Source organism: Oratosquilla oratoria, chromosome 20, assembly GCF_046742065.1.
Source record: "Oratosquilla oratoria isolate Oo_2021 chromosome 20, ASM4674206v1, whole genome shotgun sequence".
In the NCBI taxonomy this organism is placed as follows: Eukaryota; Metazoa; Arthropoda; class Malacostraca; order Stomatopoda; family Squillidae; genus Oratosquilla; species Oratosquilla oratoria.
Window position 1 is genome coordinate 28136088 of NC_134796.1, and position 26381 is coordinate 28162468.

General features: G+C 45.4%; 1 protein-coding gene across 2 annotated transcripts in view; it reads right to left on the minus strand.

The window, feature by feature from the left end:
- Nhe3 (Na[+]/H[+] hydrogen exchanger 3) overlaps nucleotides 1-26381 on the minus strand; it is a 165068-nt gene that overhangs the window by 107599 nt on the left and 31088 nt on the right. For both annotated transcript variants that reach the window (XM_076203772.1, XM_076203773.1), the window contains exons 3-4: nucleotides 11155-11237; nucleotides 9772-9849 (exon numbers count right to left, since the gene is read on the minus strand). In XM_076203772.1, coding sequence (XP_076059887.1) covers nucleotides 9772-9849; nucleotides 11155-11237 — 161 coding nt within the window. The remainder of the gene's footprint in view (nucleotides 1-9771; nucleotides 9850-11154; nucleotides 11238-26381) is intronic.

The window sequence follows — 26381 nt, forward strand, 5'->3', positions numbered from 1 at the left end:
AAGAGGAGGGAGGGAAGAGAGGGAGAGAGCGGAGGAGAGAGGAAGGAAGGGAGAGAGAGGGAGAGAGAGGGAGGGAGAGAGGAAGGAAGGGAGAGAGAGGGAGAGAGAGGGAGAGAGAGGGAGGGAGAGAGGAAGGAAGGGAGAGAGAGGGAGAGAGAGGGAGGGAGAGGAAGGAAGAGAGAGGGAGAGAGAGGGAGAGAGAGGAAGAGGGGGAGAGGGAGAGAGAGGGGCAGAGGGAGAGAGAGGGGGAGGGAGGGAGAGAGAGGGGGGAGAGGGAGAGAGTGGGAGAAAGAGAGAGGGAGAGAGGGAGGGAGAGAGAGAGAGAAAGAGAGAGAGAGCGAGAGAGAGAGAAAGGGAAGTAGGGAGGGAGGGAGAGAGAGAGGGAGAGAGAGGATGAGAGAGGGACATAGAGAGGGAGAGGGGATGATAGAGAGGGAGGAGGAGGGAGGGAGGGAGATGGGAGGGAGGGAGAGGGAGGGAGGAGGGGGAGGGAGAGGGAGGGAGGAGGGGGAGGAAGGTGGGGAGGGAGGAGGGGGGAGGAAGGTGGGGAGGGAGGAGGGGGGAGGAAGGCGGGAGAGAGGGAGGGAAAGAGGAAAGAGAGATGGCGAAGGAGAAGGGAGGCAGGAGGAGGGAGAGAGGGGGGAGGAGGGAGAGAGGGAGGAGGAGGGAGAGTGGGAGGAGGAGGGAGAGAGGGAGGAGGGAGAGAGGGAGAGAGGGAGGAGGAGGGAGAGAGGGAGGAGGGAGGGAGGAGGAGAGAGAGAGGGAGGGAGGAGGAAGGAGGAGAGAGAGAGGGAGGGAGGGAGGGAGGAGAGAGGGAGGGAGGGAGGAGAGAGGGAGGGAGGGAGGAGAGAGGGAGGGGGGAGGAGGGAGAGAGGGAGGGAGGGAGGAGGAAGGAGGAGGGAGGGAGGAGGAAGGAGGAGGGAGGGAGGAGGGAGGAGGAGGAGGAAGGGAGAGAGGAAGGAAGGGAGAGTGAGGGAGGGAGACAGAGGAAGGGAGAGAAAGGGAGAGAGGTGGGAGAGGGAGTGACAGGTGAGAGACAGGGGAAAGCGAAAGAGAGAGAGAGAGAGAGAGAGAGAGAGAGAGAGAGAGAGAGAGAGAGGAGAGAGAGAGAGGAGAGAGAGAGGGGAGGGATGAGGCGGGAGGGCGAGATAGGAGAGAGAGGGAGGGAGGAGAAGAGTGGGGGAGGGGAGAGAGCGATGGATGAGAGGCAGAGGGAGGGAGAGAGAGAGGGAGGGAGAGAGTGAGGGGGAGAGAGGGATGGAGAGAGAGAGGGAGGGATGGAGAGAGGGAGGAACGAAGAGGGAGGGAGGAACGAAGAGGGAGGGAGGAAGAGGGAGGGAGGGAGGAAGAGGGAGGGAAGGAGAAAGAAGGAGGGAGAGAGAGAAAGGGAGAGAGGAAAGGAGAGAGGAAAGGAGAGAGGAAGGAAAGGAGAGAGGAAGGAAGGGAGAGAGAGGGAGAGAGAGAGAGGGAGGGAGAGAGAGGGAGGGAGAGAGAGGGGAGAGGGATTGGGAGGAGAGAGAGGTAGGAGGTAGAGTGGAAGAGGGAAGAGAGAGGGAAAGGAGAGGAAGGAAGGGGAGAGAGAGGAGGAAAAGAGAAGAGAGAGGTGGACGGAAGATAGGAGAGGGGTGAGAGAGAGAGAGGAAGAGGGGGGAGGGGAAGAGAGAGAGGTGGAGGATGAGGGAGAGAGAGGGGGCGAGAGGGAGAGAGAGGGGGAGAGGGAGGGAGAGAGGGGGAGAGGGAGAGAGAGGGGGAGAGGGAGAGAGAGAGGGAGGGGGAGGGAGGGAGAGAGAGTGGGAGAGGGAGAGAGAGGGAGTGGGAGAGGGAGAGAGAGGGAGTGGGAGAGAGAGGGAGAGAGAGGGAGTGGGAGAGAGTGGGAGAAAGAGAGAGGGAGAGAGAGAGAGAGAGAGAGAGAAAGGGAAGTAGGGAGGGAGGGAGGGAGGGAGGGAGGGAGAGAGGGTGAGAGAGGATGAGAGAGGGACATAGAGAGGGAGAGGGGGGAGGGAGTGAGGGAGGAGGAGGGGAGAAGGAGAAGAGAGATGGAGGGAGGGAGAGGGGGGGGGGAGGGAGATGGAGGGAGGGAGGAGGGGAGGAGGGAGGGAGAGGAGGGAGGGAGGGGGGGGCGGAGGGGGGAGGAAGGAGGTGGAGGGGAGAGGGGGAGGGAGGAGGGGGAGGGAGGAGGGGGAGGAAGGTGGGGAGGGAGGAGGGGGAGGAAGGCGGGAGAGAGGGAGGGAAAGAGGAAAGAGTGAGGGCGAAAGAGGAGGGAGGCAGGAGGAGGGAGAGAGGGAGGAGGGAGAGGGGGAGGAGAGAGGGAGGAGGAGGGAGAGAGGGAGGAGGAGGGAGGAGGAGGGAGAGTGGGAGGAGGGAGAGAGGGAGGAGGAAGGAGGAGGGAGGGAGGAGGAGGAGGGAGGGAGGAGGAAGGAGGAGGGAGGAGGAGGGAGGGAGGAGGAGGGAGGGAGGAGGAAGGAGGAGGGAGGAAGGAGGAGGAGGGAGGGAGGAGGAAGGAGGAGGGAGGAGGAAGGAGGAGGGAGGAGGAAGGAGGAGGGAGGAGGGGGAGGGAGGAGGGAGGAGGAAGGAGGAGGGAGGAGAGGAAGGAGGAGGGAGGGAGGAGGAGGAGGGAGGAAGGAGGAGGGAGGGAGGAGGAGGGGGGAGTGGGAGGGAGGGGGGAGGGAGGGAGGAGGAAGGAGGAGGAGGAAGGAGGAGGAGGGAGGGAGGAGGAAGGAGGGAGGAGGGAGGAGGAGGGAGGAGGAAGGAGGAGGGAGGAGGAAGGAGGAGGGAGGAGGAAAGATAAGAGAGGGGGATGGAATGAGATGCAAAGGAAGGAAGAGAGATGGGAAGAAAGGGTGTGGGAAAGGGAGAGAGATGGGAAGAGAGGGTGAGGAAAACAGAGTGAAAAAGTGAAAGAGAGGGAGAGGAAAAGAGAGAGTGAGTGAGAAAGGGAGTGAGAGGCGTGGTAAGGGGAGGGACAGTGAAGCAACGAAAGGGCAAGGGGGAGGGCCGAGTAAAGGTAAGTAAAGGGGAGAGAGAGGTGAGAAGAGTGGGAAGGGAGAGAAGAAGGAGAGAAAGTCGGGAGGGAGAGAGAGTGTTGGGAGGGGGAGGACGGATGAGAGTGGGAGGGGGAGAGTGGGAAGGGGACCCGAGGCGCGAGAGAGAGAGTGGGAGGGGAGAGAGAGTGGGAGGGGAGAGAAAGAGGGAGAGGGGGAGAGGGGGAAGAGAGAAGGGAAGGGGGAAGAGAGAAGAAAAGGGGGAAGAGGGAAGGAAAGGGGGAAGAGGGAAGGAGAGGGGGTAGAAGGAAGGAGAGGGGGTAGAGGGAAGGAGAGGGGGTTGGTATTTAGAGTAGAGGGAGGAAGGAGGAAGGGAGGTAGAGGGAAGCAGGAGAAGAGGGGTGTTACAGGGAAGGAGAGGGGAGGTAGGTGATGGTAGGAGAGGGTTGGGGGTACACCCCCCTGGGAAGGAGAGGGGGTAGAGGGAAGAAGAGGGGGTAATGGGAAGGGGTGGGGGAGAGGGAACGGGTAGGGGAGGGAGAGGGAAGGAGAGGGAAGGGGAGGGGGAGAGGGAAGGAGAGGGAAGGGGGAGAGGGAAGGAGAGGGGGAGGGACGGAGGGGAAGGGAGAGAGAAGGAAAGGGGGGGGGAGGGGAAGGATGAGGGGGAGGAGGGAAGGAGAGGGGGAGAGAGAGTGGGAAGGACCCCCCCCCCCCCCAGGGGGGAGAGGGGAAGGAAAGGGAAGGAGAGGGGGAGAGAAAAGGAAAGGGAAGGAGAGGGGGAGAGGGAAGGAAAAAGGGAAGGAGAGGGGGAGGGAAGACAAAGGGGAAAAGGGACGGATTGAGGGGGGAGAGGGGGAGAGAAAAGATACGGAGGAGCGGGGGAGAGGGGAAGGAGAGGAGAGAGGGGCAGGGACGGGGGAGGGAAGGAGAAGGAGGGAGGGGAGAGGGGAGAGGGGGAGAGAGCGAGAGAGGGAAAGGGATGAAAGGAGAAGGGGAGAGGAAAAGAGAAGGGGAGAGGGAAGGGGAGAGGGAAGGTGAGAGGGAAGGGGAGAGGGAAGGTGAGAGGGAAGGAGAGGGGGAGGGGGAGAGGGAAGGAGAGGGGGAGGGGGTGGGGGAAGGGGAGGGGGAGGGGGGAGAGGGAAGGGAGAGGGGGAGGGGGGAGAGGGAAGGAGAGGGGGAGGGGGGAGAGGGAAGGGGGAGAGGAAGGAGAGGGGAGGGGGAGAGGGAAGGAGAGGGGGAGGGGGAGAGGAGAGGAAAGGGGAGGAGAGGGGGAGGAAGAGGAAGGGGAGGGGGAGCTGGAGGGAGGGGGGGAGAGGGGAAGGGCGGAGGGGAGAGGGGGAGGAGGAGGGAAGAGAGTAGGGAAGAGGGGAGAAGGGAATGGAGAAGGGGACGGAGGGAAAGGATGAGGGGGGAGAGGGAATGGCAAGCATGGAGAATGGGAGGAGGTAAGGGAATTGGGAGAAGGAGGAGGGGGAGTGTGAGAGGGAAAAGGAGAACGGGGAGTGGGAAGGACGAGGGGGGAGAGGGAAGGAGAGGGGGAGAGAGGGAGAGGGAAGGAGAGAGGGAGAGGGAAGGAGAAGGGGAGAGGGAAGGAGAGGGAGAAGGAAAGAGAGGGGGAGAGGGAAGGAAAGAGGGGGACGGTAGAAAAGAGGGAGAGGATGGGAGAGGGGTGAGGAAAGAAAAGGGGCAGAGAGAAGGGTAGGGGAGAGGGGGAAGAGAGAAGGGTAGGGGGAGAGGGGGAAGAGAGAAGGGTAGGGGGAGAGGGGGAAGAGAGAAGGGTAGGGGGAGAGGGGGAAGAGAGAAGGGTAGGGGGAGAGGGGGAAGAAAAGGGGAAGTGGGAAGAAAAGGGGAAATGGGAAGAAAAGGGGAAATGGGAAGAAAAGGGGAAATGGGAAGAAAAGGGGAAGTGGGAAGGAGAGAGAGGAGAGAGAGAAGGAGAGAGAGAAAGGAGAGGGGGTAGAAGGGAAAGAAGAGGGGGAAAGGAGAAGGGGGAAGGGGGAAGAGGGGGAAGAAGAGGGGAAGAAAAGCAAGAGAATGAAGAAGAGGGGGAAGAAGAGGAGAAGAAAAGGGAGAAGAGAATGAAGAAGAGGGGAAGAAATGGGAGAAGAGAATGAAGACGAGGGGGAAGAAGAGGGGGAAGAAGAGGGGAAGAAAAGGGAGAAGAGAATGAAGGTGAAGAAAAGGGAAAAGAAAAGGGGAAAGAAGAGCCCGGGGAAGAAAAGGGGGAAGAAGAAGGGGAAGAAGAGGGGGGAGTGGGAAGGAGAGGGAAGGAGAGGGGGGAAGGAACTTGAGGGGGAAGAGGGGGAAGAGGGAAGGAGAGGGAAGGAAAGGGAAGGAGAGGGGGGAGAGGGAGGAGAGGGGTAAAGAGGGAGAGAGAGGAAGGAGAGGAGTAAAGAGAGAGAGGAAGGAGAGGGGTAAAGAGGGACAGAGAGGAAGGTGAGGGGTAAAGAGGGAGAGAGAGGGAGAGAGAGGAAGGAGAGGGGTAAAGAGGGAGAGAGAGGGAGAGGGAAGGAGAGGGAGAGGGAAGGAGAGGGAGAGGGAAGGAGAGGGAGAGGGAAGGAGAGGGAAGGAGAGGGAGAGGGAAGGAGAGGGAGGGACAGGAAAAGAGAGGGAAAGAGAGTGAAGGAGAAAGAGGGAGGGAGAGGAAGAGGGAGAGGAAGAGGGAGGGAAGGAGAGGAAGAGGGAGGGAGGGAAGGAGAGGAAGAGGGAGGGAGGGAGGGAAGGAGAGGAAGAGGGAGGGAGGGAGGGAAGGAGAGGAAGAGAGAGGGAGGGAGGGAGGGAGGGAGAGGAAGGGAGGGAGAAAAGGGAAGAGGGAGGGAGGGAGAGGAAGAGGGTGGGAGGGAGAGGAAGAGGGAGGGAGAGGAAGAGGGAGGGAGGGAGGGAGAGGAAGAGGGAGGGACGGAATGGAAAAGAGAGGGGGACACACACACAAACACACACACACAGATAGAGAGGTGGCAGGTGCAATGATCTTCGTCTCGTTGTGTGCATTTCTGCATGCATGTGTATATACATAATTTACCCAATTGTAGTATACAGTTATATATATATATATATAATAGTATATATTATATATATATATATATTATATATATAATATATATATATATATATATATATATATATATATATATATATATATATATATGCTAATAAGAACACGGGTACGTGTGTCCACTTATGCAAAGTAGACCACTTGGAAAAAAGAAACTAACGAAGCAGAGCGCTTTCGTATATTACATCTTCAGTGCAACAAGTACATAGTAATAGAAATGCATAGATAATATATACATGAAAAAAGGAACAAGGACAGTTTGAATAAGGGTAGCGGACAATTGCCCCCTGGAGGGCGGAAGGTCAATGTCAATACACTAATGATGGTGGGGGTGTGACCTGATGTCGCCCCACCATCATTAGTGTATTGACATTGACCTTCCGCCCTCCAGGGGGTAATTGTCCGCTACCCTTATTCAAACTGTCCTTGTTCCTTTTTTCATGTATATATTATCTATGCATTTCTATTACTATGTACTTGTTGCACTGAAGATGTAATATATGACAGCGCTCTGCTTCGTTAGTTTCTTTTTTCCAAGTGGTCTACTTTGCATATATATATATATATATATATATATATATATATATACATATACCAAGGCTTTTTCCCCATTACAAGGGGGGTAGCCAAAAAGGAAAAGGCATAAAATCATTCCCACCCATTCCATCCCTGAATAAACTCCACACCCCTCCACCCTCCCTCTTATCTTAGCACCTCCTGAATGACACAGCACATCCACAGCAAGGCCGCTTCATTAAATCGGCGACCCCCCCTCTCCGTCCCCCCATTGCATAAAATGAGAGGATGGGGAGAAATCCCTTCGAGCTGCATCAAATTTTGCTCACACATACTACCTCACCCCCCATCCACCCGCCCGTTCCACCTCATGCAATCACAACATCATCCATATACAACCATTCTCCATTCACCCCTGTCTTCTGTCCTCTCCTGTCCTTCCTCAACAGACATTCCCCTCTTCCCCAAAGCCCCCTTCACCCCATCCATCCACCTCATCCTAGGACGTCCCCGCATGTTCACTCCCTCCACATCTGCCTTCCACACCTCTTTTACTAGTCTTTCTTCACTCATTCTTTCCATGTGTCCAAACCATCCTAATATTCTTTCATCAACCCTATCTCCCAGCTCCTTTTCCACCCCTGTTCTCCTCCTCACCTCCTCATTTCTCACTCTATCTAGCCTAGTAACCCCCATCATACTTCTCAGACACATTCAAACTCCTTCTCTCTTCTTCTCTTATGTTCCATGTTTCTGCCCCATACAGTGCTGTTGGCACAATCATACATACATATACATATATGTATATATATATATATATATATATATATATATAATATGTATATATATACATATATGTGGTGGACGCACAAGGTATAAAGGGCTATAGGGAGACAACCAAGCGAAGCTTATCCACCTGAGGGGTTTGGAAATGTTTTGAGTTTTTGCCACTTTTTGGTTGCCTTTTTGACATACTTAGGTCCATTAATTTTAGTTTATAATTTATATACTACATAGATCCACATGTATTCTAGTGCTTACATAATTTTAACACTGATGCTTTACCACGTTTCTAATGTATGTAAAACATCTACATTTTTCATTGAAAGTTGAGAGTTTTAGAAGGGAAAAATGTTTGAATAGGGGACTTTGTATGCTTGTAATGTCCAAACTGGACGCACGTGCGTCCGGTGTGTCCGCCTGCGAGCGCCCCTTATATATATATATATATTCAATACTGATAACCCACTTTCAGAGAAGAATAAGCGAAAGTATACTTTCGCTTATTCTTCTCCGAAAGTGGGTTATAAATATTATTTTACTAATGTGCTACGACATAACTTTGTTGTGGTATATATATTCGTTTGTGTGTATGCATGTACATACGATGCGTGTATATGAGTCACTATGGTCCTGGATCACGTGTTTGTCTCGTAATCGACAATTATTACTCTCCCGAATGAGAGCTCAGTGTGTGTGTGTGTGTGTGTGCGTGTGTTCACTTGGTCTTTGGATCACGTGTTGGACTCGTGATCGACAGCTATTTTCCCTCCTGGAAGAGAGCTCAGAGCTCGTAGGTCCGATCTATGGGTAATGCTATGGGTAATGCTGTGTATGTGTGTGTTCGTGTGTGTGTGTGTGTGTGTGTGTGTGTGTGTGTGTGTGTGTGTGTGCGCGCGCGTGCGTATGGGTGCGCTTATCCAATTGCAATGTACAAGATAAGAGTCATAAGCGCGATATTCCTTCGTTGTGCTCCACTGGTCAAATTTAAAATGTTTGTACTACCTTACGTTGTTCGACTCTCTCTCTCTCTCTCTCTCTCTCTCTGTCTGTCTGTGTGTGTGTGTGTGTGTGTGTGTGTGTGTGTGTGTGTGTGTGTGTCCCCCTACAACCATGCTAGGACCCGCTTTGTGCAACTCACCCTTACATAACCCTGTGGACCTTTACCCTCGCCTTGCCTTCCCCACTTAACAACAATGCGACACACACACACACACACACACACACACACACACACACACACACACACACACACAAACACGCACACACCCACACAGTTTTCCACACAGACTGGTGGATGTCGAACAATGTTTTTCGCATCCGACCTAGATATGGAACAAAAGGTCTCCTGTCGGCATGCTCCACCTTTGTAATAATTTGTATAAAAAAAAAATAGTGTGTACAAACACCATACAACAATTTAAGAACAAACTACAAGTTGCGAGATACAAAGACAGGTCACTAGGAGCATAGTTTCCCTTCCCGTATAATACAAGCACAAGCACAAGCACAAGCACGCGCGCACACACACACACACGGTTTGACGGTGCAGTGGTAATGTTCTCGATCCCCTGATTAAGCGATCCAAGTTTAAGTCCCAACCAGAGTTGAAAACAATTCAGCGGAGCTGCCCTGCGTGCTGGCACTCCAACTCTGATGAACAAAGAGTTTGTGTATTCACCTCGGATCTGCTGCAGTCTCTGTCGAGACCTGTGTGTGTGTGTGTGTGTGTATTTATCTAGTTGTATTTACCTAGTTGTATTTTACGGGAAGGGGAGCTATGCTCGTGGGGTCCCGTCTTCATATCTCATTTTATCTAAACTATTTTTAAATCCATGTATTGTTTTTGCACACACCACTTTCTCATCTAACTTGTTCCAACTGTCTATTGTGTGTGTGTGTGTGTGTGTGTGTGTGTGTGTGTGTGTGTGTGTGTGTGTGTGTGTGTGTGTGTCACAGCATTACCCATAGACCGGGCCATATATGAAGTCTGAGCTCTCATTCGAGGGCGTAACAGCTGTCATCACGAGTCCAGCACGTAGTCCGTGACCGTGGTGAATCCCTCTCTCTCTCTCTCTAACACACACACACACACACACACACACACACACACACAAATAAGGACACGGAAAGAAAATCAAGACAGCTATAGAAGAGATCTGAAAAAGAACAGCTTTCCTCACAGAGTAATAGACAGTTGGAACAAGTTAGATGAGAAAGTGGTGTGTGCAAAAACAATACATGAATTTAAAAATAGTTTAGATAAAATGAGATATGAAGACGGGACACCACGAGCATAGCTCCCCTTCCCGTAAAATACAACTAGGTAAATACACACACACACAAACTACACATTACAGGCCCATCTTTGCCTCTCCCCGTACGCCCAGCAAACCCCCACCCCCACCCCTGATCTTGTGCTTGGTGATGGCCACTCACCCTTTTGAGACTGTAGCCTGCGTTGAAGATGATGGGCGGCAACAGGATGTTGAAGAAAATTTCAGGATCAAAGGTCGCCTGGAAACAAAATCAATAATGAATAATGATGGTGATGGTGGTTCGGTTGAACGTCGCAAACTCTCGCCATCAAGAGGCAAGGACGGATCCCCTTGTAGCTTGGAATTTAATTAACCCTGCCCCTGGTCCATCTCGCTGTAGTAGTAGTAGTAATGTTAATACAATAATTACTTTATGATCCAGACTTTATACCTCACTGATATGAATTTACTGCCGTGTACAAACCCCCATGATGTTACACGACCTGCACGAGGTGCCATGGCCTTGAGACGCGTCGTGTGCATGCGCGCGCACACACACACACACACACACACAATCTCTGTTTCAAGGGATAGTGAAAGCAGTAGGGTATGGTGAACGTTCGTGCGTGTGTATGCGCGCGCGCTTTGCCTCACTGTAAATATACAGGAAAGGAGCTATACTCGCTGGGCCGTCCTCCTCGTCTCCATCGATCAAACATGGCCTTTAGTTCGTTTAATGTTTTAGATTGGAATCTGTCCTATTTCTGGCTGCTGCACAACCTAACCCAGCTATCCGCAAAACTGAGTTTATCTTTTCCCAACGTTGCGTCCTCCCAACCTGAACCAAAAGCTTTCTCTATTCTATACACTTTTTCAATTATCTGAACACTGCAACAGTGTCGTTTCTCTCTATACATCTCTCTTCTAACGATGGCAGAATTGTCTGCTATAGCTTGTGCGCTCCAAGGATCCGTTCAGGATGTGGCATAAGTCGTGATTTACTGTAAGCCATTCTGCCAAATCAACATTAGTGCCTCTTTCTCTAGTTTCCCATTTATGCGCTATTTTTATTCTGTATATTATATAGGAAACTGCACAATACAACGAGTATCACTTTTCAGGATTATAACAGCGATTTGAATAAATTTCTGATACGTGGCAACAGCGATCCCCTCCCCCCCATGTTGCACGCGTGTCACAGGCGAGACAGGATTGGAGCCGTTTTACTTACTATCCTAAAAAGTGTTCTCACTGTACTACACAGCTTCCTTTACTAAATACAGAATATAAAAAACTGAATGGTATATAGATGAGATAAGAGAGAAAGGCATGTTTTAAGGTTGATTTGGCACGAAGTATGCCGTAACGGACTCCTTGGAGCGCACAGATTGTAGGCCATGGTTCAATTTGGTCATTATTTCTATTCCCTTCACTTTGAGCGGACGTGTAAGTGCATTCTGATTGTGCAAATTAGCATTTGCCCTCAGAAATAATGAAGATTGGCAATGAGCAGCCATGATCTACCACAGCAACAGGTGCCGTCTTTTTCTGACACGTTCCTTACCTTTTGGACGATTTCGTTCTCTCCAGGCTTCGAGACGCCACCCTTGAAGACGTAGGCGTATCTTCTGTCTGAAGAATTTGTACCTGAGAAAAAAAAAACGCGAAACATCTTTTCATTTCTACCATCTTCGAATGATTAAGGAATAAAAAAGTAAATAAATCAACACATATGCAAATACATAAATAAATCGCATCAAACTTAAATAACATATAATTCAAATATGCTTTGGTCGTTTAAAAGTTCCACGCACCTGCTTTGCCCCTCTACCCCCCCCCCACAAAAATACAAAGAAGGTATCGCCAAGTTTCTGATGAATTTATTCAACAAAAAGTCCAGCATACGAGTTCAATCAACACAGGAAGATACACTGACAAACAGTTATTTCGAATCTACTGTATTTGCCAAAACAACGACACAAGGCACGATTTAGCTGTCCCTGGCCCGTCGGAGGAAGTAGTAGTATGAGAATGATAAGAAAATCCGGAGTATATTCAATAACCAAATTTGTGATTATATAGAAGAAAACACACACACACACGACTCGTGGCGCAGTGGTTAGAGTTTCCGGCTGCCAATACGGCGGTCCGGGTTCGAATCCTGCTCAGGGCTGAAATAATTTCAGTATCGCTGTGCTGCGGGTCGTTACACCAACTCTCGTGGGCGGGGAGTTGTGTGTGTGTGCGCGTGTAAGGTCACAGTATTGTCCATAGTTCGGTCATATGAGCTCTAAGATCTCTTCCGGGAGGGAAATAGCTGTCGATCACAAGTCCAGCACGTGATCCAAGATCATGGTGAATCGCGCACACACACACACACACACACACATATATATATATATATATATATATATATATATATATATATATATATATATATATATATATATATATATATATATAGCTTGTGATATTGAATAAACATCAACCATCCACTGGGCAAAGCAAATGGTTGCCGTGGGTATGCTTAGTTTCTCTCGTAAGCTGACGTAATTTTCTAAGGTTTCTCAGCGCAAGTTCCCCACGATAAGCCTCCCCATTCCAAACCACTCTTGGCAGGATCGGTCGACTTGACATAAGTTCTGTGACCATCCCCTTCATCTCTTCCACCGAGGGTCGTCTCTTGTGGGGACAACCCTGTGAATGGGACCAACATCAGGGAAGCGTGGCTCGTGCCCATGGAGACAAAATTGATGTTCACGAATATGTTGATAACAGCCGACCGAGTTTCAAGAAGCCGTCGCTGATCTGATACACAGTCATTCCAGTAATAACCAGTGATTCTCTGAAGGCACTTTGTAACTAAGATGTCAAGACGACTCTTAAAGTCACCATTCAGTGTCTATCCATATTATACATCCATACAGAAAGACAGGGAACACAAACGACTTGAAGATTTGGATCTTAGTCCGCCTGCATGAACATCGACATCGCCATATATTCTTAAACAAACTCATAGCACCATGGGACATCCAATTTCAAAGAACTTCCTGACATGACCCACCACTGTTAAGAACTACACTCCCAAGGTATACGAAGTTGTCCATCCTTTCTATACATGGAAAGAATCGCGTCATCTAGTAAGTCCCAAACACTTGGACGTCTTGGCCCAGGTGACTAAAGACCCCTAGCAGTTTTGCCTCCCTATCTAGTGACTCAACAACTGCAACCAGGACTTCCAATGATTTTGCACAAAGCACAGCATCACTAGGTTGGTGGCCTTAGATGCTCCGCAATGACATTGGCTGATGACTCTGTTAGATAAGTATTGGGACGAGGACACACTACCGTTTCGTTCCTGAAGCGCTAAAAAAAAAAAAAAAAAGATACGCTGCCTCCACAATGATAACCACGTCAACTTTCCACAAGAACACGAAGCGCCATGATCCGATCAGCTGTTAATTCATCAGGCACGAGCCTCACTGCTCAAACTTATGAAACTTCAGCAAATGGAGAATCTGTGCCAGAAACTGGTAGACGCGCACTTTGTCGAGCTCATTCAGCAATGTAATACGCAGTTATTGTTACAGTCCTGCGAACTCCCCTCCCTGCCTGCCTCCTTCACATGGACGAACAGACCCTTTTCCAGAGGGAATGGCATCAAACTTACAAACAGCAGACAGCACCGCATGCAATTCACGGATCCAAGCATCCACTTGGAGAGCGCACCAGAGGTTCACACCGGACCTAGACCGACGCGCCTGAGCTTCATTTGCAACACCCCGATTTGGGCTTGAGGGGTAGATTGCAAGTCCTTTATCTTATGTGCCATGTATGGAGGCCATAAAAAAATCTAAATATTCACCCTCCCACAACAGATCCCAATGAAGACCAGAGGTCATGGAAGAGTATAAGCAACCACCAACTCTGCACTAGGTGAACAACCACGGACCGTGCGGTGTCGGCCCTGGCAGTAGCTGTTTGCCTCAGGCATGCCTGACTCGAAGGTTCAAAACCAACAGTACAGCTGATTCGTCTCTCTGAACCAGGAGCCACCCATCCTAGCCAGAAAAGAACTGAGTGCTGCTACCCCACTATCCCAGGTGTGTGATTCACCAGTCTTGGATCACGCGTTGGACTTATGATCGAAAGTTATTACTCTCCCGGGTGAGAGGTCGGCCCATACATTGCCTGACCTAAAGGTAATGTTGTGATCTTACACACATGCGCGCTTGCACACACACGAATTTACGAGCGTAGCTCCCCTTCCCGTAAGATACAACTAGGTAAACACACACACACACGACGGTCGAGGTGACAGCGAAGTTTGGAACTCCAAGAAAACTTCAAATTTCGTCGATCTCAACGAGGGAGTACCTTTGTTGTATTAGTAGGGAAGAGGAAAACTCGTGGTGTAGTGGGAAGGTGAAGAAAAATGAGTAAAGGAGGGATTACTGAGGAAAATGGAAGGAAATGAGGAAGGAGACGAACGGGCTCCCCCGGACGTCAGAAGGAATGTCAACAAAAGGGCTGCAGATGACGCAGGTGAAGTCGAAAATATCAGTAAATGCACTAAAATTAGAAATATAGATAAGAACACAAAAGAAAGTAGACATAATAATTTCCATGGATTTAATGAGGGAGGGGATGCCAACCTCCCCTGATTAGCAAGTCTAGAGGAAAAACTAGAGAAACTGAACGAACACTGGGAGGTTAGGTTCAGCCAACTTACACGGATTATGCAAAGAGTTGATAAATTGGAAGAACTAAAGGAGAACCAAAACCTATATGAAGAAATAGAAGTACATAGCAAAAGAGGTACAGGGTTGGAGAAAAGACCAAGAGAAACTAGCAAAAAGTGATCAGTATAAACAGGTACGGATAAAGAGAAATTAATAAAGAGGAAAGAGAGGATGAGAAAACAAAAAGACTAGAAGCTAAGGGAAAAAATGAGAAAAGAACAGTGAACGAGAAATTCTATTGGATAGTGGATATTAAAGTGAGGAAATGGTTCATAGCAGAGAAAAACAGAAGGGAAACGGAAAACATGATGGAAGTAGCAGAAAATTAAGTGTCTTTCACAAATATAGATGGCTTAATAACAGGACTGAACAAACTGAATGATTACTTAAAGGAAAAAGAACCTGACATAATGGGAATTGTAGAGACAAAATTGAAAGGCCCACTACCACCCAACAGTGTAGGACATGGTGCATATAATTATTGGATTAGAAACAGAGAGGCAAAACAAGGAGGTGGAGATATGTTCCTGACTAAGAAGGTTATAAATGTGAGGAATGTCACATATGGAAAGAATAGAGTAGAGATGATTATGATGGAAGTGGAAGACAGGGATGGGAAGAGCAGGAAGTTTGTAGTAAATTATGTGCCTCCTTAACCCCCTTACTCTATACGCCATGATCGTGACATTTCCTGTATGCTCCGTCACTCCACAACCATGGTGCAGTTCAAACTTCCCGGTTCATTAGAGTCCGATTCATTTGTTTACATAAGCCCATAGCTCATGCATCAAGAGCTACCATTGGCTCATTATTTCTGCCCTCTTGAAACAATAACCAATCAGTGGCTGTTTTAGAATAGCTGTTTGAAGAGAGCCAGTTTGGAGTGCAATTTCTTCGTAAGTGTGTTGATAGTCATATTGAGAGCAACTTTACCATGTTTTCAATGTTTAAAAGTAAAAATACAATAAAATATATGTTTCTAAAGATAAATAAATGTTTCATGCTATATAATATAGCAGAAAAAAATAGTGACAGTACTAATTGTGCCTAAAAGTGAAGTGAAAAGTAGGAGTCTGTAATGATGGCACAGGAGGCAGACTCAGAGATCGTACTGGACATTTCTTATTCAGCTGATATAATAATTATATATTATTGATTGTGGTACGAGTGATGATGAGATTAACCATGACCATGAAGAAGTGAGTGATGATGATTCGGCAACAGAAACTGCTGAAATTGATGGTGAAAATCAAAGTGATGATAGTGAAGATGATGGGAGTACAGCAGCTGTTGTAGGGACAGGTGCATGGGCCTCCTCAAGTGCCATTTACAGGTGTCAGTGGGTTACGCCACAATCTTTCTAGTTCAGCATTATAATACAATATAGATTCCAGAAGATTTCCACAATCAATTCTTCATATAATAACTGTAAGTGTAATGTTCACACTGATTTATTAGAAGTTCCATTTTTTTTTTTGTTAAGATTTGAACTAATTTTTTTTTACTTTTAATGTGCTTACCCATATTCATTATAGTATTTTATATGTATATCACTGTGAAGTACACTTTTAAAGTTTTAAAAATATATACATGTCTTCATGGTTTGTTTCAAAAGTATGCGAGTTAATGATATGTTAATGAAACAGGTAAATAACTGTGCTGGCCTTTGTTGTTTACGTACATAAGCTTAGAGTGCTCCATTGTTCATCAATGGAGTAAGGGGGTTAAACGGCTTTGTGGGAAGAGAGAGAACACAAAAATATGTTAGAAGGCACAAGGACAACACTAAATAAGATCATGGAAGATGGAAGTAAAAGTGACCACATATTGGTTGAACTGGAACTAAATGAGGAAAAATACATGAAAAAAAAAACAATATAGAAAGGGAAGATTGATGTATGGAAAAACAAATTTTAATAAAATAAGAGAATTCTTTCAAAAAGCAGACTGGGAAAGGATACACAATGAGGAAACAACAGTAGAAGAGAAATGGAATATTTTGACAAAAATTTATAAAGGAGTGGAAAAGTATGTTCCAAGACAAACACAGGAAAAAGTATATGTTAAGTGTTGATAAAACAAAAGATGTAGGGAGTTAAAAGATAAAAGGGATAAAGCTTGGATAAAATGGAAAAATACAAAAGACCTGAAAAATAGAAAATATACACTAGTTATAGAAATATATAAAGGGGGAAACAAGGAAGACCCTACTATAGACCAGTCTCTCTTACAAGTAAAATAGCTAAAATTTGTGAAAGAATTATCAAAATAAGATGGGTAAGGCATTTGGAAAAAACAACGTACTAAATCAAAGGCAATTTGGATTTAGACAAGGACGATCATGCATCACAAAATTGATGTGTTTCTATTCAAGGCTAATAGATGTAATACAAGAAAGAGATGGATGGGCTGATTGTGCATTTCTAGATCTGAAAAAGCTTTTAAGGTGCCACATAAGAAGTTGCTAAAGAAATTAGAAACTGCAGGAGGAATACAGGGCAAACTGCTGAAGTGGATAGAAAACTTCTTGCATGAAAGAAAAATGAGAGTGGTGATAAGAGACAAACACTAATTGGGATGAAGTGATTAGTGGAGTTCCACAAGGAACAGTTCTGGCCCCAATAATGTTTGCTATATATATTAATGATATGGATAAAGGAATTGAGTTATATGAGCTTCTTTGCAGATGATGCAAAATTGTGGAAAAAAGTGAAAACTAGAAGATTGTGAGTCACTGCAGAGTGATCTCAATAAAGTATGGGAATGGAGTAGGAAGTGGGAGATGGAATTCAATATTAAGAGGTGCAGTATAATGGAATTTTGAAGAAGCAAAAAAAGAATAATGGGATCATATAAATTGGGAGAGGAAGAAATTAAAAAAGTAGAAAATGAGAAGGACCTGGGAGTCATAATTATGAATAATATGTCACCTGAGAAACATATAAACAAAATTTTTGGAGAAACTTATAACTTATTAAGAACAATCAAAGTGGCATTTACATACCTGGATGAAGAAATGATGAAGAAAATACTAGTCACTTTGATAAGACCAAGATTGAAGTATGCAGCGATAACGTGGTCACCAAGTACAAAAAAAATGTATAACAAAACTTGAAAGAATACAAAGAGCAATTACGAAATTGGCACTAACAGTCTCAGAACTATCATATGAAGAGACTAGCAAAACTTGAGCTACAGACATTTGAGCAAAGAAAAGAGAGACTTAATAATTATTTATAGAATCATGAAAGGCATAGAAACTATTTATAGAGAGGATCTAATAAAATGGGATAGTAGAGATACAAGAGGACATGGAAAGAAAATCAAGAAAGACAGTTGTAGACCTAAAAAAGAACAGCTTTTCCCACAGGGTAATAGACGTTTGGAACAAGTTAGATGAAAATGTGGTGTGCAAAAACGATACATGAATTTAAAAACAGTCTAGATAAAACGAGATATGAAGACAGGACACCACGAGCATAGCTCCCCTTCCCATAAAATACAACTAGGTAAATACACAAGAATGATTTATTGAAATGTGACAATGTTAAAACAAGAGGACACGAAAAGAAACAAAAGAGATAATTACAGAAGAGATCTGAAAAAAAAAACCTTCCCACACAGAGTGATAGATACCTGGAACAAATTAGACAAAGAAACTGTGTGTGCAAACACTATTCAAGATTTTAAGAAACAACTTGATGCTGAAAGATACAAAGACAGGTCACCACAAGCATAGCTCCCTTCCTGTATAATGCAACTAGGTACAACTAGGTAAATACACACAGTGAGCGTTAAAACTATACAGGTAAACGTCGACTTACGATGGCCGCGACTTACGATTGTTCGACTTTACGATGACGACGACGACGACGACGATATGATAATTTAACCCCTTCCATACGGTGCCGCACACGTAGGCGTCATGAGGAGCAAGTGGATTCGCGACGCTGCCATATCGGCGTCTTGATTATATTTATTGTAGTCGCCCCTGTGTTTTTACATTCTCTCAAATGATTCATTCTCTGTGGTTTTCAAAATTCGCGGGTGAAAGAGAGAACGATCGATATAAGCGGTGACTATATTTTATGATGCGAGTATTATTACGTCATGTCGTACGGCTGGCATTGGCTGCTGCCCGCGAGATTTAAGTTCCGTACTGAAAATACATATTATAGTGTTTGAATATGGTAAAAAGGATAAAAATAATTAAATAAACTACTGTACATGTTTAATAGGCTATATTCAGTATCTCTGGTGGTTAATATACAGGTAGGCTAGGTACAGTGACCACGGAACAGAGTGGGGATCGACTTACGATGAGATCGTCTTACGATGGCTCTATCGAAACCTAATGCCATCGTAAGTCGACGTTTACCTGTACATGACTTTAAGAACAAACTGGATGCGGAAAGATGCAAAAGTGGGTCACCTCGAGCATAGCTCTCTTCCCCTAAAATACAAATAAGTAAATACACGTCTCGATGGCACGGTGATAGAAATTGCGGCTGCCACTACAGTGGTTCGGGTTCGAATCCTGCCCAGGGCTGAAATAATTTCAGTATCGCTGCGCCGCATGTTGTTACTCCTACTCTCGTGGGCGGGGAGTTGTGTGTGTGCGTAAGGTCACAGCATTACCCATATATCAGTCATATGAGGCGTCCGGTGGTAAAGGGTCAACATCATCAAATCAACAATTTGGAGGTAGCCCTAGAAAATTATCGAGAAATCCATTTTCTATGATTTCCATATACTGGCCAAGCAATATAGACCCTTAAAACCACTGAACAGAAGGTTGGCACTCCATAGATTTCCATGTGTATTTCTTGGTATCAGGTTTTCCCTCTGGGAAGTAAAGGGCGAACATGGCCATGGTGCGCAAGCCAATGAGCAGCTCCCTTTCATCCAGCCGTGTTTATAGTTTCGTGCTCAACCAACCATAGCCTGCGTAGCGCACGAGCACGGTAGTATTAAATGGCCGGCACCCACATGGAGAAACAAAATGTTTTCTTAACTTTTTTTGCCATTATTTTGGTGGTTTTACATTGTGAAAATGGCATCTAGTGATAGTGAAGTGGAGTACGAGGTTCCTAAGATTACAAGGAAGAGAAAAAGAAGTGATACAGGCAGATGCCAAACTGAAAAGGAACAGTGGACAGGCGTATGTTAGTCATAGAAGGCAACAGGTGGTCAGGCAACACATGTTTGGCCTTCCCTGCCAATGTCAGGATAAGTGCTATGCTCGTGTTGGCGAGGAAAATGTGAAGGAAATTTTTAAGAGTTACTGGGGTTTAAAGGGCCATTATGGACAGAATGCATACATTGTTGGTCGTATTACTGAGGTGGAAGAGAAACGAAGTCGTGTGAAGGATAGACCCAGTCGGCAGACACGTAATTTTCTGTATACAGTGAAGGTAGGCCATGTTGATATTAAAGTGTGCCATAAGGCTTTCTTAAGCATTCATGACATTACAGACAAACGTGTCCGTAATGCCATGAAGAAAGTTACACCAACTGGTGTGCTGGCACCAGACATGCATGGTAGGCATACTCCTCCAAATAAGATAAGCGAAGACAGGAAGCAGAGTGTCCAAAACCACATAAACAGTTTGCAGACGGTTAGTAGTCATTACTCAAGAGCCAAAAGCCCACATCGACCGTATCTCCCCACGGGTGTTAATCTTGACTCTTTGTACAAAAGTTACCTGGAATTAATGAAACAGGAAAACCGTGAAAATGATGCTGTCTCCAAGGATTACTATGAACAGGTATCTAATAATGAATTTAACATAAGTTTTGAACCCCAAAGTCAGATACATGTAATCTGTGTGACAAACTTGCCATGGAAAAAAGACAGTTGGATAAAGACAATGATGCTGCTAGAATTGAGGACATCGATCATGAATCAATGGTGCACAAGGCAACTACTAATGCAGGTCACATGATTATAAAGAATTTAAAAAAAATATATGAATAGTGAGTTGATGGTTATTACAATGGACCTGCAACAGGCACTGCCCACACCCAAGTGGCCTGCAGTTTTATAAACACAAATTATGGACATATAATTCTGGTATCCACAATGTTAACCTCTTCACTCCAGGCCAAAATCTCGCGGGTAGCATTATCTGCCAGACGTACGATGTGTCGTAATAATACTCGCGTCATAAAATATAGTCACCGCTTATATCGATCGTTCTCTCTTTCACCCGTGAATTTTGATAACCATAGAAAATGTGATCAAGACAGTTTAGAGAGTATGTCATTACGCAGGGGCAACTACAATAAATATAATCAAGACGCCGATATGGCAGCCTCGCATATCCACTTGCTCCTCATGCCGCCTACGTATGTGGCACCGTATGGAAGAGGTTAAAGCCAACAAAGGGTACATGTTCTGCTGGAATGAGACAGTAGCTAAGCATGGCTCGTGTGAGGTGGCGAGTTGCCTTTTTTATTTCATTAATAATTTTGTGCCCGACACTGTCACTAAGTTAGCAATTATTAGTGACAACTGCAGTGGACAGAACAAAAACCTTAATGTGATTTTGTTGTACATGCGGCTTATTCACAGTGGGCATTTTACATCAGTGGAGCATTTTTTTTATGACACCAGGTCATTCATACCTGCCTTGTGATAGGGACTTTGGCAATATAGAGCAGGTTAAAAAAACTGATGTGTACAGTGATGATCATTACATGCAATTAATGGCTGATGCAAGGAAAACCAACCCGTTCACGATTGTCAAGATGACACAAGAATTTTTTTTTTACTTCGGTGCACAACAGGCGCATGAAACTAAAGCCAGGGTGCAAGGGTCTGGCTTCAAAGATGCCAAGATGTTTGTTGTCAACTCTGACAACAAGGCAGGCTTCAAAATCATGAATGGTTATGGGACTTGTGAGCCCACCTTTGTGAAGCTGCAAAAGGGGAAGCAGAGCGAGTATGATGCTCAAAAGTTTTTCCTACCTGCTGTACCTCTTCAGCAACTGTATAAGAAGCCAATCAAGCTGACTAAAGAGAAGTTTAAAGATGTGATGGATCTAAGTATAGTGACTTAGATCCATCACATCTTCACCCATCATTTAAAGATTTCTCCGATGACCTTCATTGAGGACAAGAGTCCTTGTTGGAAGATGACGTCGCCACCACGGGTGAGCAAGAGGACAACCCGGATAACGAAATCATCGATTATGATTACCCCCCCCCCCCAATGCTTCCACTGGCACTTACTCTGCACAAATGAGGATTAAGTGTTTGTAGTAATTATCTGACAATAATTATAATCTATGAACCTTTTGCATTGGGAACCGAGGGAAAAATACTGTAAATGTGTGGTATGTTAAAATTGCCAATCTATAAAAACTCATAAAAAAAATTGCTTTTAGGTTTACAATGAAATGGTTCAGTATATTTATGGTTAACAAAGAAGTTTTTAAAAATGTAAAAAAAAAATTGGGTTTTCCTATTTTCATAACTGTTTTGCATACTGGAGTATGCAAATTTTGGTGTGTTATGATTTTCTTTTCTAACACATTATTGTTTTTTCGTTTTTTCATATATGGCAAGGCAAGACAAGTAAAATACATATAAACATGGATATAATAAGTCAAGAGAAATATCCAGTATCAATAGTTCAACTTTGAACATGTCTTACTCAAAATCAGGTATTGGCAATGTCGCCCCTTTACCTCCGGATGCCTCATATATGAGCTCTGAGCTCTTCTGGGAGGGTAATCGCTGTCAATCAAGAGTCCAACACATGATCCAAGACCATGGTGAATCACACACACACACACACAATTATCCAAGTGATTAACGAAAAAGCTAACTGGGTCAGGGATACAGTAGATAGAAAAAAATGTATTGTGGTATATGGACTAAAAGAAAAACAGGGATTGGCAAGGTACATGGGAGAAAAAGAAGAAAAAGAGACAGCAGTAGAAATCCTAAATTAAATTCAGGGGGGGGGGGGCAAGAGATGCAACCATAGACCTGGAAGAGACATATAGAATCGGTCGCTATTCTAAGGATAGAAATCCACCTCTAAAGATAAAATTAAGGTCACAGATGGTAGTAGAAGACATATTTGAAAAAGTAGGCAACTTGGCAAAGAGTGAAAAGTACAATAAGATATGGATAAAAAGAGATATGAATACTGAGGAATTAGAAAAAGAAAAGTCACTAAGAAAAGAAGTAAAGAAAAAAAACTTGATGAGAACGGAGACAGAAAGCAAAGAATTCCATTGGAGAGTAATCGACATGAGATTGAGACAATGGCACATCAAAACGAAAAAACCAAGGACAGAAAAAATAATGGAGAAGGAAGAAAATTAAAAGTGGCCTATACTAACATTGACGGATTAATTTCAGGTCTGAACGAACTCAATGATTACCTGTTAGAAGAAAAACCAGACATAATGGGAATTGTAGAGACTAAACTAAGAGGTGAAATACCATCCATCGTTATTGGACAAGGTCTATACAATTACTGGATAAAAAACAGGGACAAGAAACAGGGAGGGGGAATCATGTTCTTGGCCAAAAAAGACCTAAATGTGACAAAAATTGCAGAGGGCAAAGGTAATGTTGAACTGATCATGATAAAAGTCGAAGGCAAGAATATGAAAAGTAGAAAGTTTGTGGTGACCTATGTGCCCCCAAAAACGAATGCTTGGAAAGAGAACGAACATACAAAAATGCCAGAAGATACAAGAAAATCACTAAACAAGATACTAATGGGTAAAGGTAATCTGGTAATCATGGGGGACTTCAATTGCAAAGAAATTTGTTGGGATAACATGACAGTGCGAGGAGATGACTTGTGGGGCAATGTACTGCTAGACATGACCATGGAGTACACAATGACCCAATGGGTCAGTGAAAACACAAGGTACAGAAACAATGAAGAGCCATCGAAACTAGATTTAATATTTACAACAGAACCTGAAATAGTGGACAAAATCCATTACAAGACACCAATTGGAAAGAGTGACCATATACTCATCGAAACTGTACTAAAGGAAGAAATAGACATGGAGAGGAACGAAAAGCATAGGAAAGGAAGATTGATGTACAACAAAACAGACTTTGCAAAACTAAAGATATTCTTCCAGAATGCAAACTGGGAAAAATTCTATATGGAAGAGACAACAGTGGAAGAGAAATGGAATATATTGATGGATAATTACAATGAAGGGATAAACAGGCATGTACCATGACAAAAGCGAGAGAGTACATTAAATGTTGGTTCAACAAAAGATGCATTGAGGCAAAAGACAGAAGGGACAAAGCTTGGAAAAGGTGGAGAAAAGACAAAAAACAAAGCAAATGGCAAATTTATATAAACTATAGAAATGAGTATGTTAATGTGAGAAGAGAGGAAAAAAGGAACCATGAGAAGGATATCATAGATAAATGCAAAGATCAACCCAAGCTATTCTATCGGTATGTGAATGGTAAACTTAAAACCAAACAGGAAATGGTGAAACTATGCCAAGGAAATATAGAATACACAGAAGAATTAGAGATGGCCAAAGTCATGAACAACCACTTTAAATCTGTCTTCACCAGAGAGAAAATACAAAATTGGGACGAAGATAATAACAAGCAATCTCCCCACATGAGTGAATTTACAACATCACAAAAAGAAATATCTGAACACCTATCAAAACTGGACGTCAGAAAATCACATGGCCCGGATGGTATTGCAAATTGGATTCTAAAGGAATGCAAAGAAGAACTAACGGACAAAATACACATCATAATAAATAGCTCACTCAGAGAAGGAAAGATACCTACATACATATACCAAGGCTTTTTCCCCATTACAAGGGAGGTAGCCAAAAAGGGAAAGGCATAAAATCATTTCCACCCATTCCATCCCTGAATACACTCCACACCCCTCCACCCTCCCTCTTATCTTAGCACCTCCTGGATGACGGGTCATCCCTGCACCTTGTCCACTGCCCTGGGTCAGAAGCAGTGTCGCAAGACACAGCACATCCACAGCAAGGCCGCTTCATTAAATTGGCGACCGCCCCTCTCCGTCCCCCCATTGCATAAAAGGAGAGGACGGGGAGAAATCCCTTCGGGCTGCATCAAATTTTGGTCACACACACTACCTCACCCCTATCCCCCCACCCATTCCACCTCATGCAATCACAACATCATCCATATACAACCATTCTCCATTCACCCGTCTTCCATCCTCTCCCATCCTTCCTCAACAGACATTACCCTCTTCCCCAAAGCCCCCTTCACCCCATCCATCCATCTCATCCTAGGATGCCCCTTCATGTTCCTCCACATCTGCCTTCAATGCCTCTTTTACTAGTCTTTCTTCACTCATTCTTTCCATGTGTCCAAACCATCCTAATATTCTTTCATCAACCCTATCTCCCAACTCCTTTTCCACCCGTTCTCCTCCTCACTTCCTCATTTCTCACTCTATCCATCATAGTAACCCCCATCATACTTCTCACACACATCATCTCAAACACATTCAAACTCCTTCTCTCTTCTTCTCTTATGTTCCATGTTTCTGCCCCATACAGTGCTGTTGGCACAATCACTCCTTCATACAGTCTCCTCTTAGCATCCATTCCCAAATGTCTATTCCTCATTACACTTTTTAATCCACCAAGGCATTTACTCACTTCTCTCAATCTACATTCTACCTCCACCCCCACTCCACCCTTTCCTGCCACATTTGCACCCAAGTTTCTAAAACTATCCATTTCCTCCAGTCGCTCTCCCTTAATGCTCACTTCCAGTCTACTGCCACTTTCACCCCTTGTACATCTCATCACCTTACTTTTACCCACATTTATCTTTAGCTTTCTTCTATCACATACTCTCCCAAACTCTGCCACCAACTTCCTCAATCCCTCCTCCGATCCTGCCACAAGCGCAGTGTCGTCAGCAAACAACAGCTGGCTCACCTCCCACTTTTCTCCATTTTCCTTAACCATCTCCAATCCCTGACCCACTACCCTTGCATTTACCTCTCGCACTACCTCATCCATGTATAATCTGAACAGCCAGGGCGACATAACGCATCCTTGACGAAGTCCCACCTTTACCTCGAACCACTCCCTCACTCCATTTCCAATCCTACTCTCATAAAAACTCCTGACAGCTCCCAGAAGCTTTCCTTCTATCCTGTATATCTGCATAACCTCCCACAGTGCCTTTCTGTCTACCCTATCGTAAGCCTTTTCCAGATCCATAAAAGCCCAAAAAACATCCTTCCCCTTTCCTATAACTTTCTCACATATTTGTCTTACCAGAAAGATCTGATCTACACAACCTCTACCCGTCCTAAATCCACACTGTTCCTCACCAATTACTCCCTCTCTTCCTCTCCTAATCCTCTCAATCAAGATCCTCCCATAAGCCTTCCCAACTACACTTAACAAGCTAATCCCTCTGAAACTACTACATTTACACTTGTCCCCTTTTCCCTTGTAAAGAGGAACTACACAGGCACTCCTCCAGTCCTCCGGCACTCTACCCTCTCTCCAGCAAACATTAAATAACCTCACCAGCCAGTCCACCATCACTGTACCTCCTTTTTTTAGACATTCTGCATGGCATCCATCCAGACCAGGTGCCTTACCTGCTTTCATCATCTTAACAACTGCCTTCACTTCATCTTTCCTTATTTCTCCTCCTTTTTCCTCACTCATCACTCTCATTTTCTTAGCATTTCCCACTGCAACTATCTTTCCCTCCCTATCCTCCTTCACATTTAGCAACTCCCTAAAATATTCTGCCCATCTTCCCCTTACTGCCTTCTCTTCCATTATCATCTCTCCATCTGCACCTTTTACCTTTTCTTCTCTACTTGATTCGCCTCCTTTTCCTCTCTTAATTTCTTTCCAAAACATCTCTTTATTACTTTCAAAATTTTCTGTCATACTCTTACCCCATTTCACATCTGCTCTCCTCTTTGCAACCTTCACCTTTTGCTTTACTTCTCTTTTCTTTTCTTTGTACCTCTCATATGACTCCCTCGTCCTATTTCGTAACCAATCTGTGAAAGCT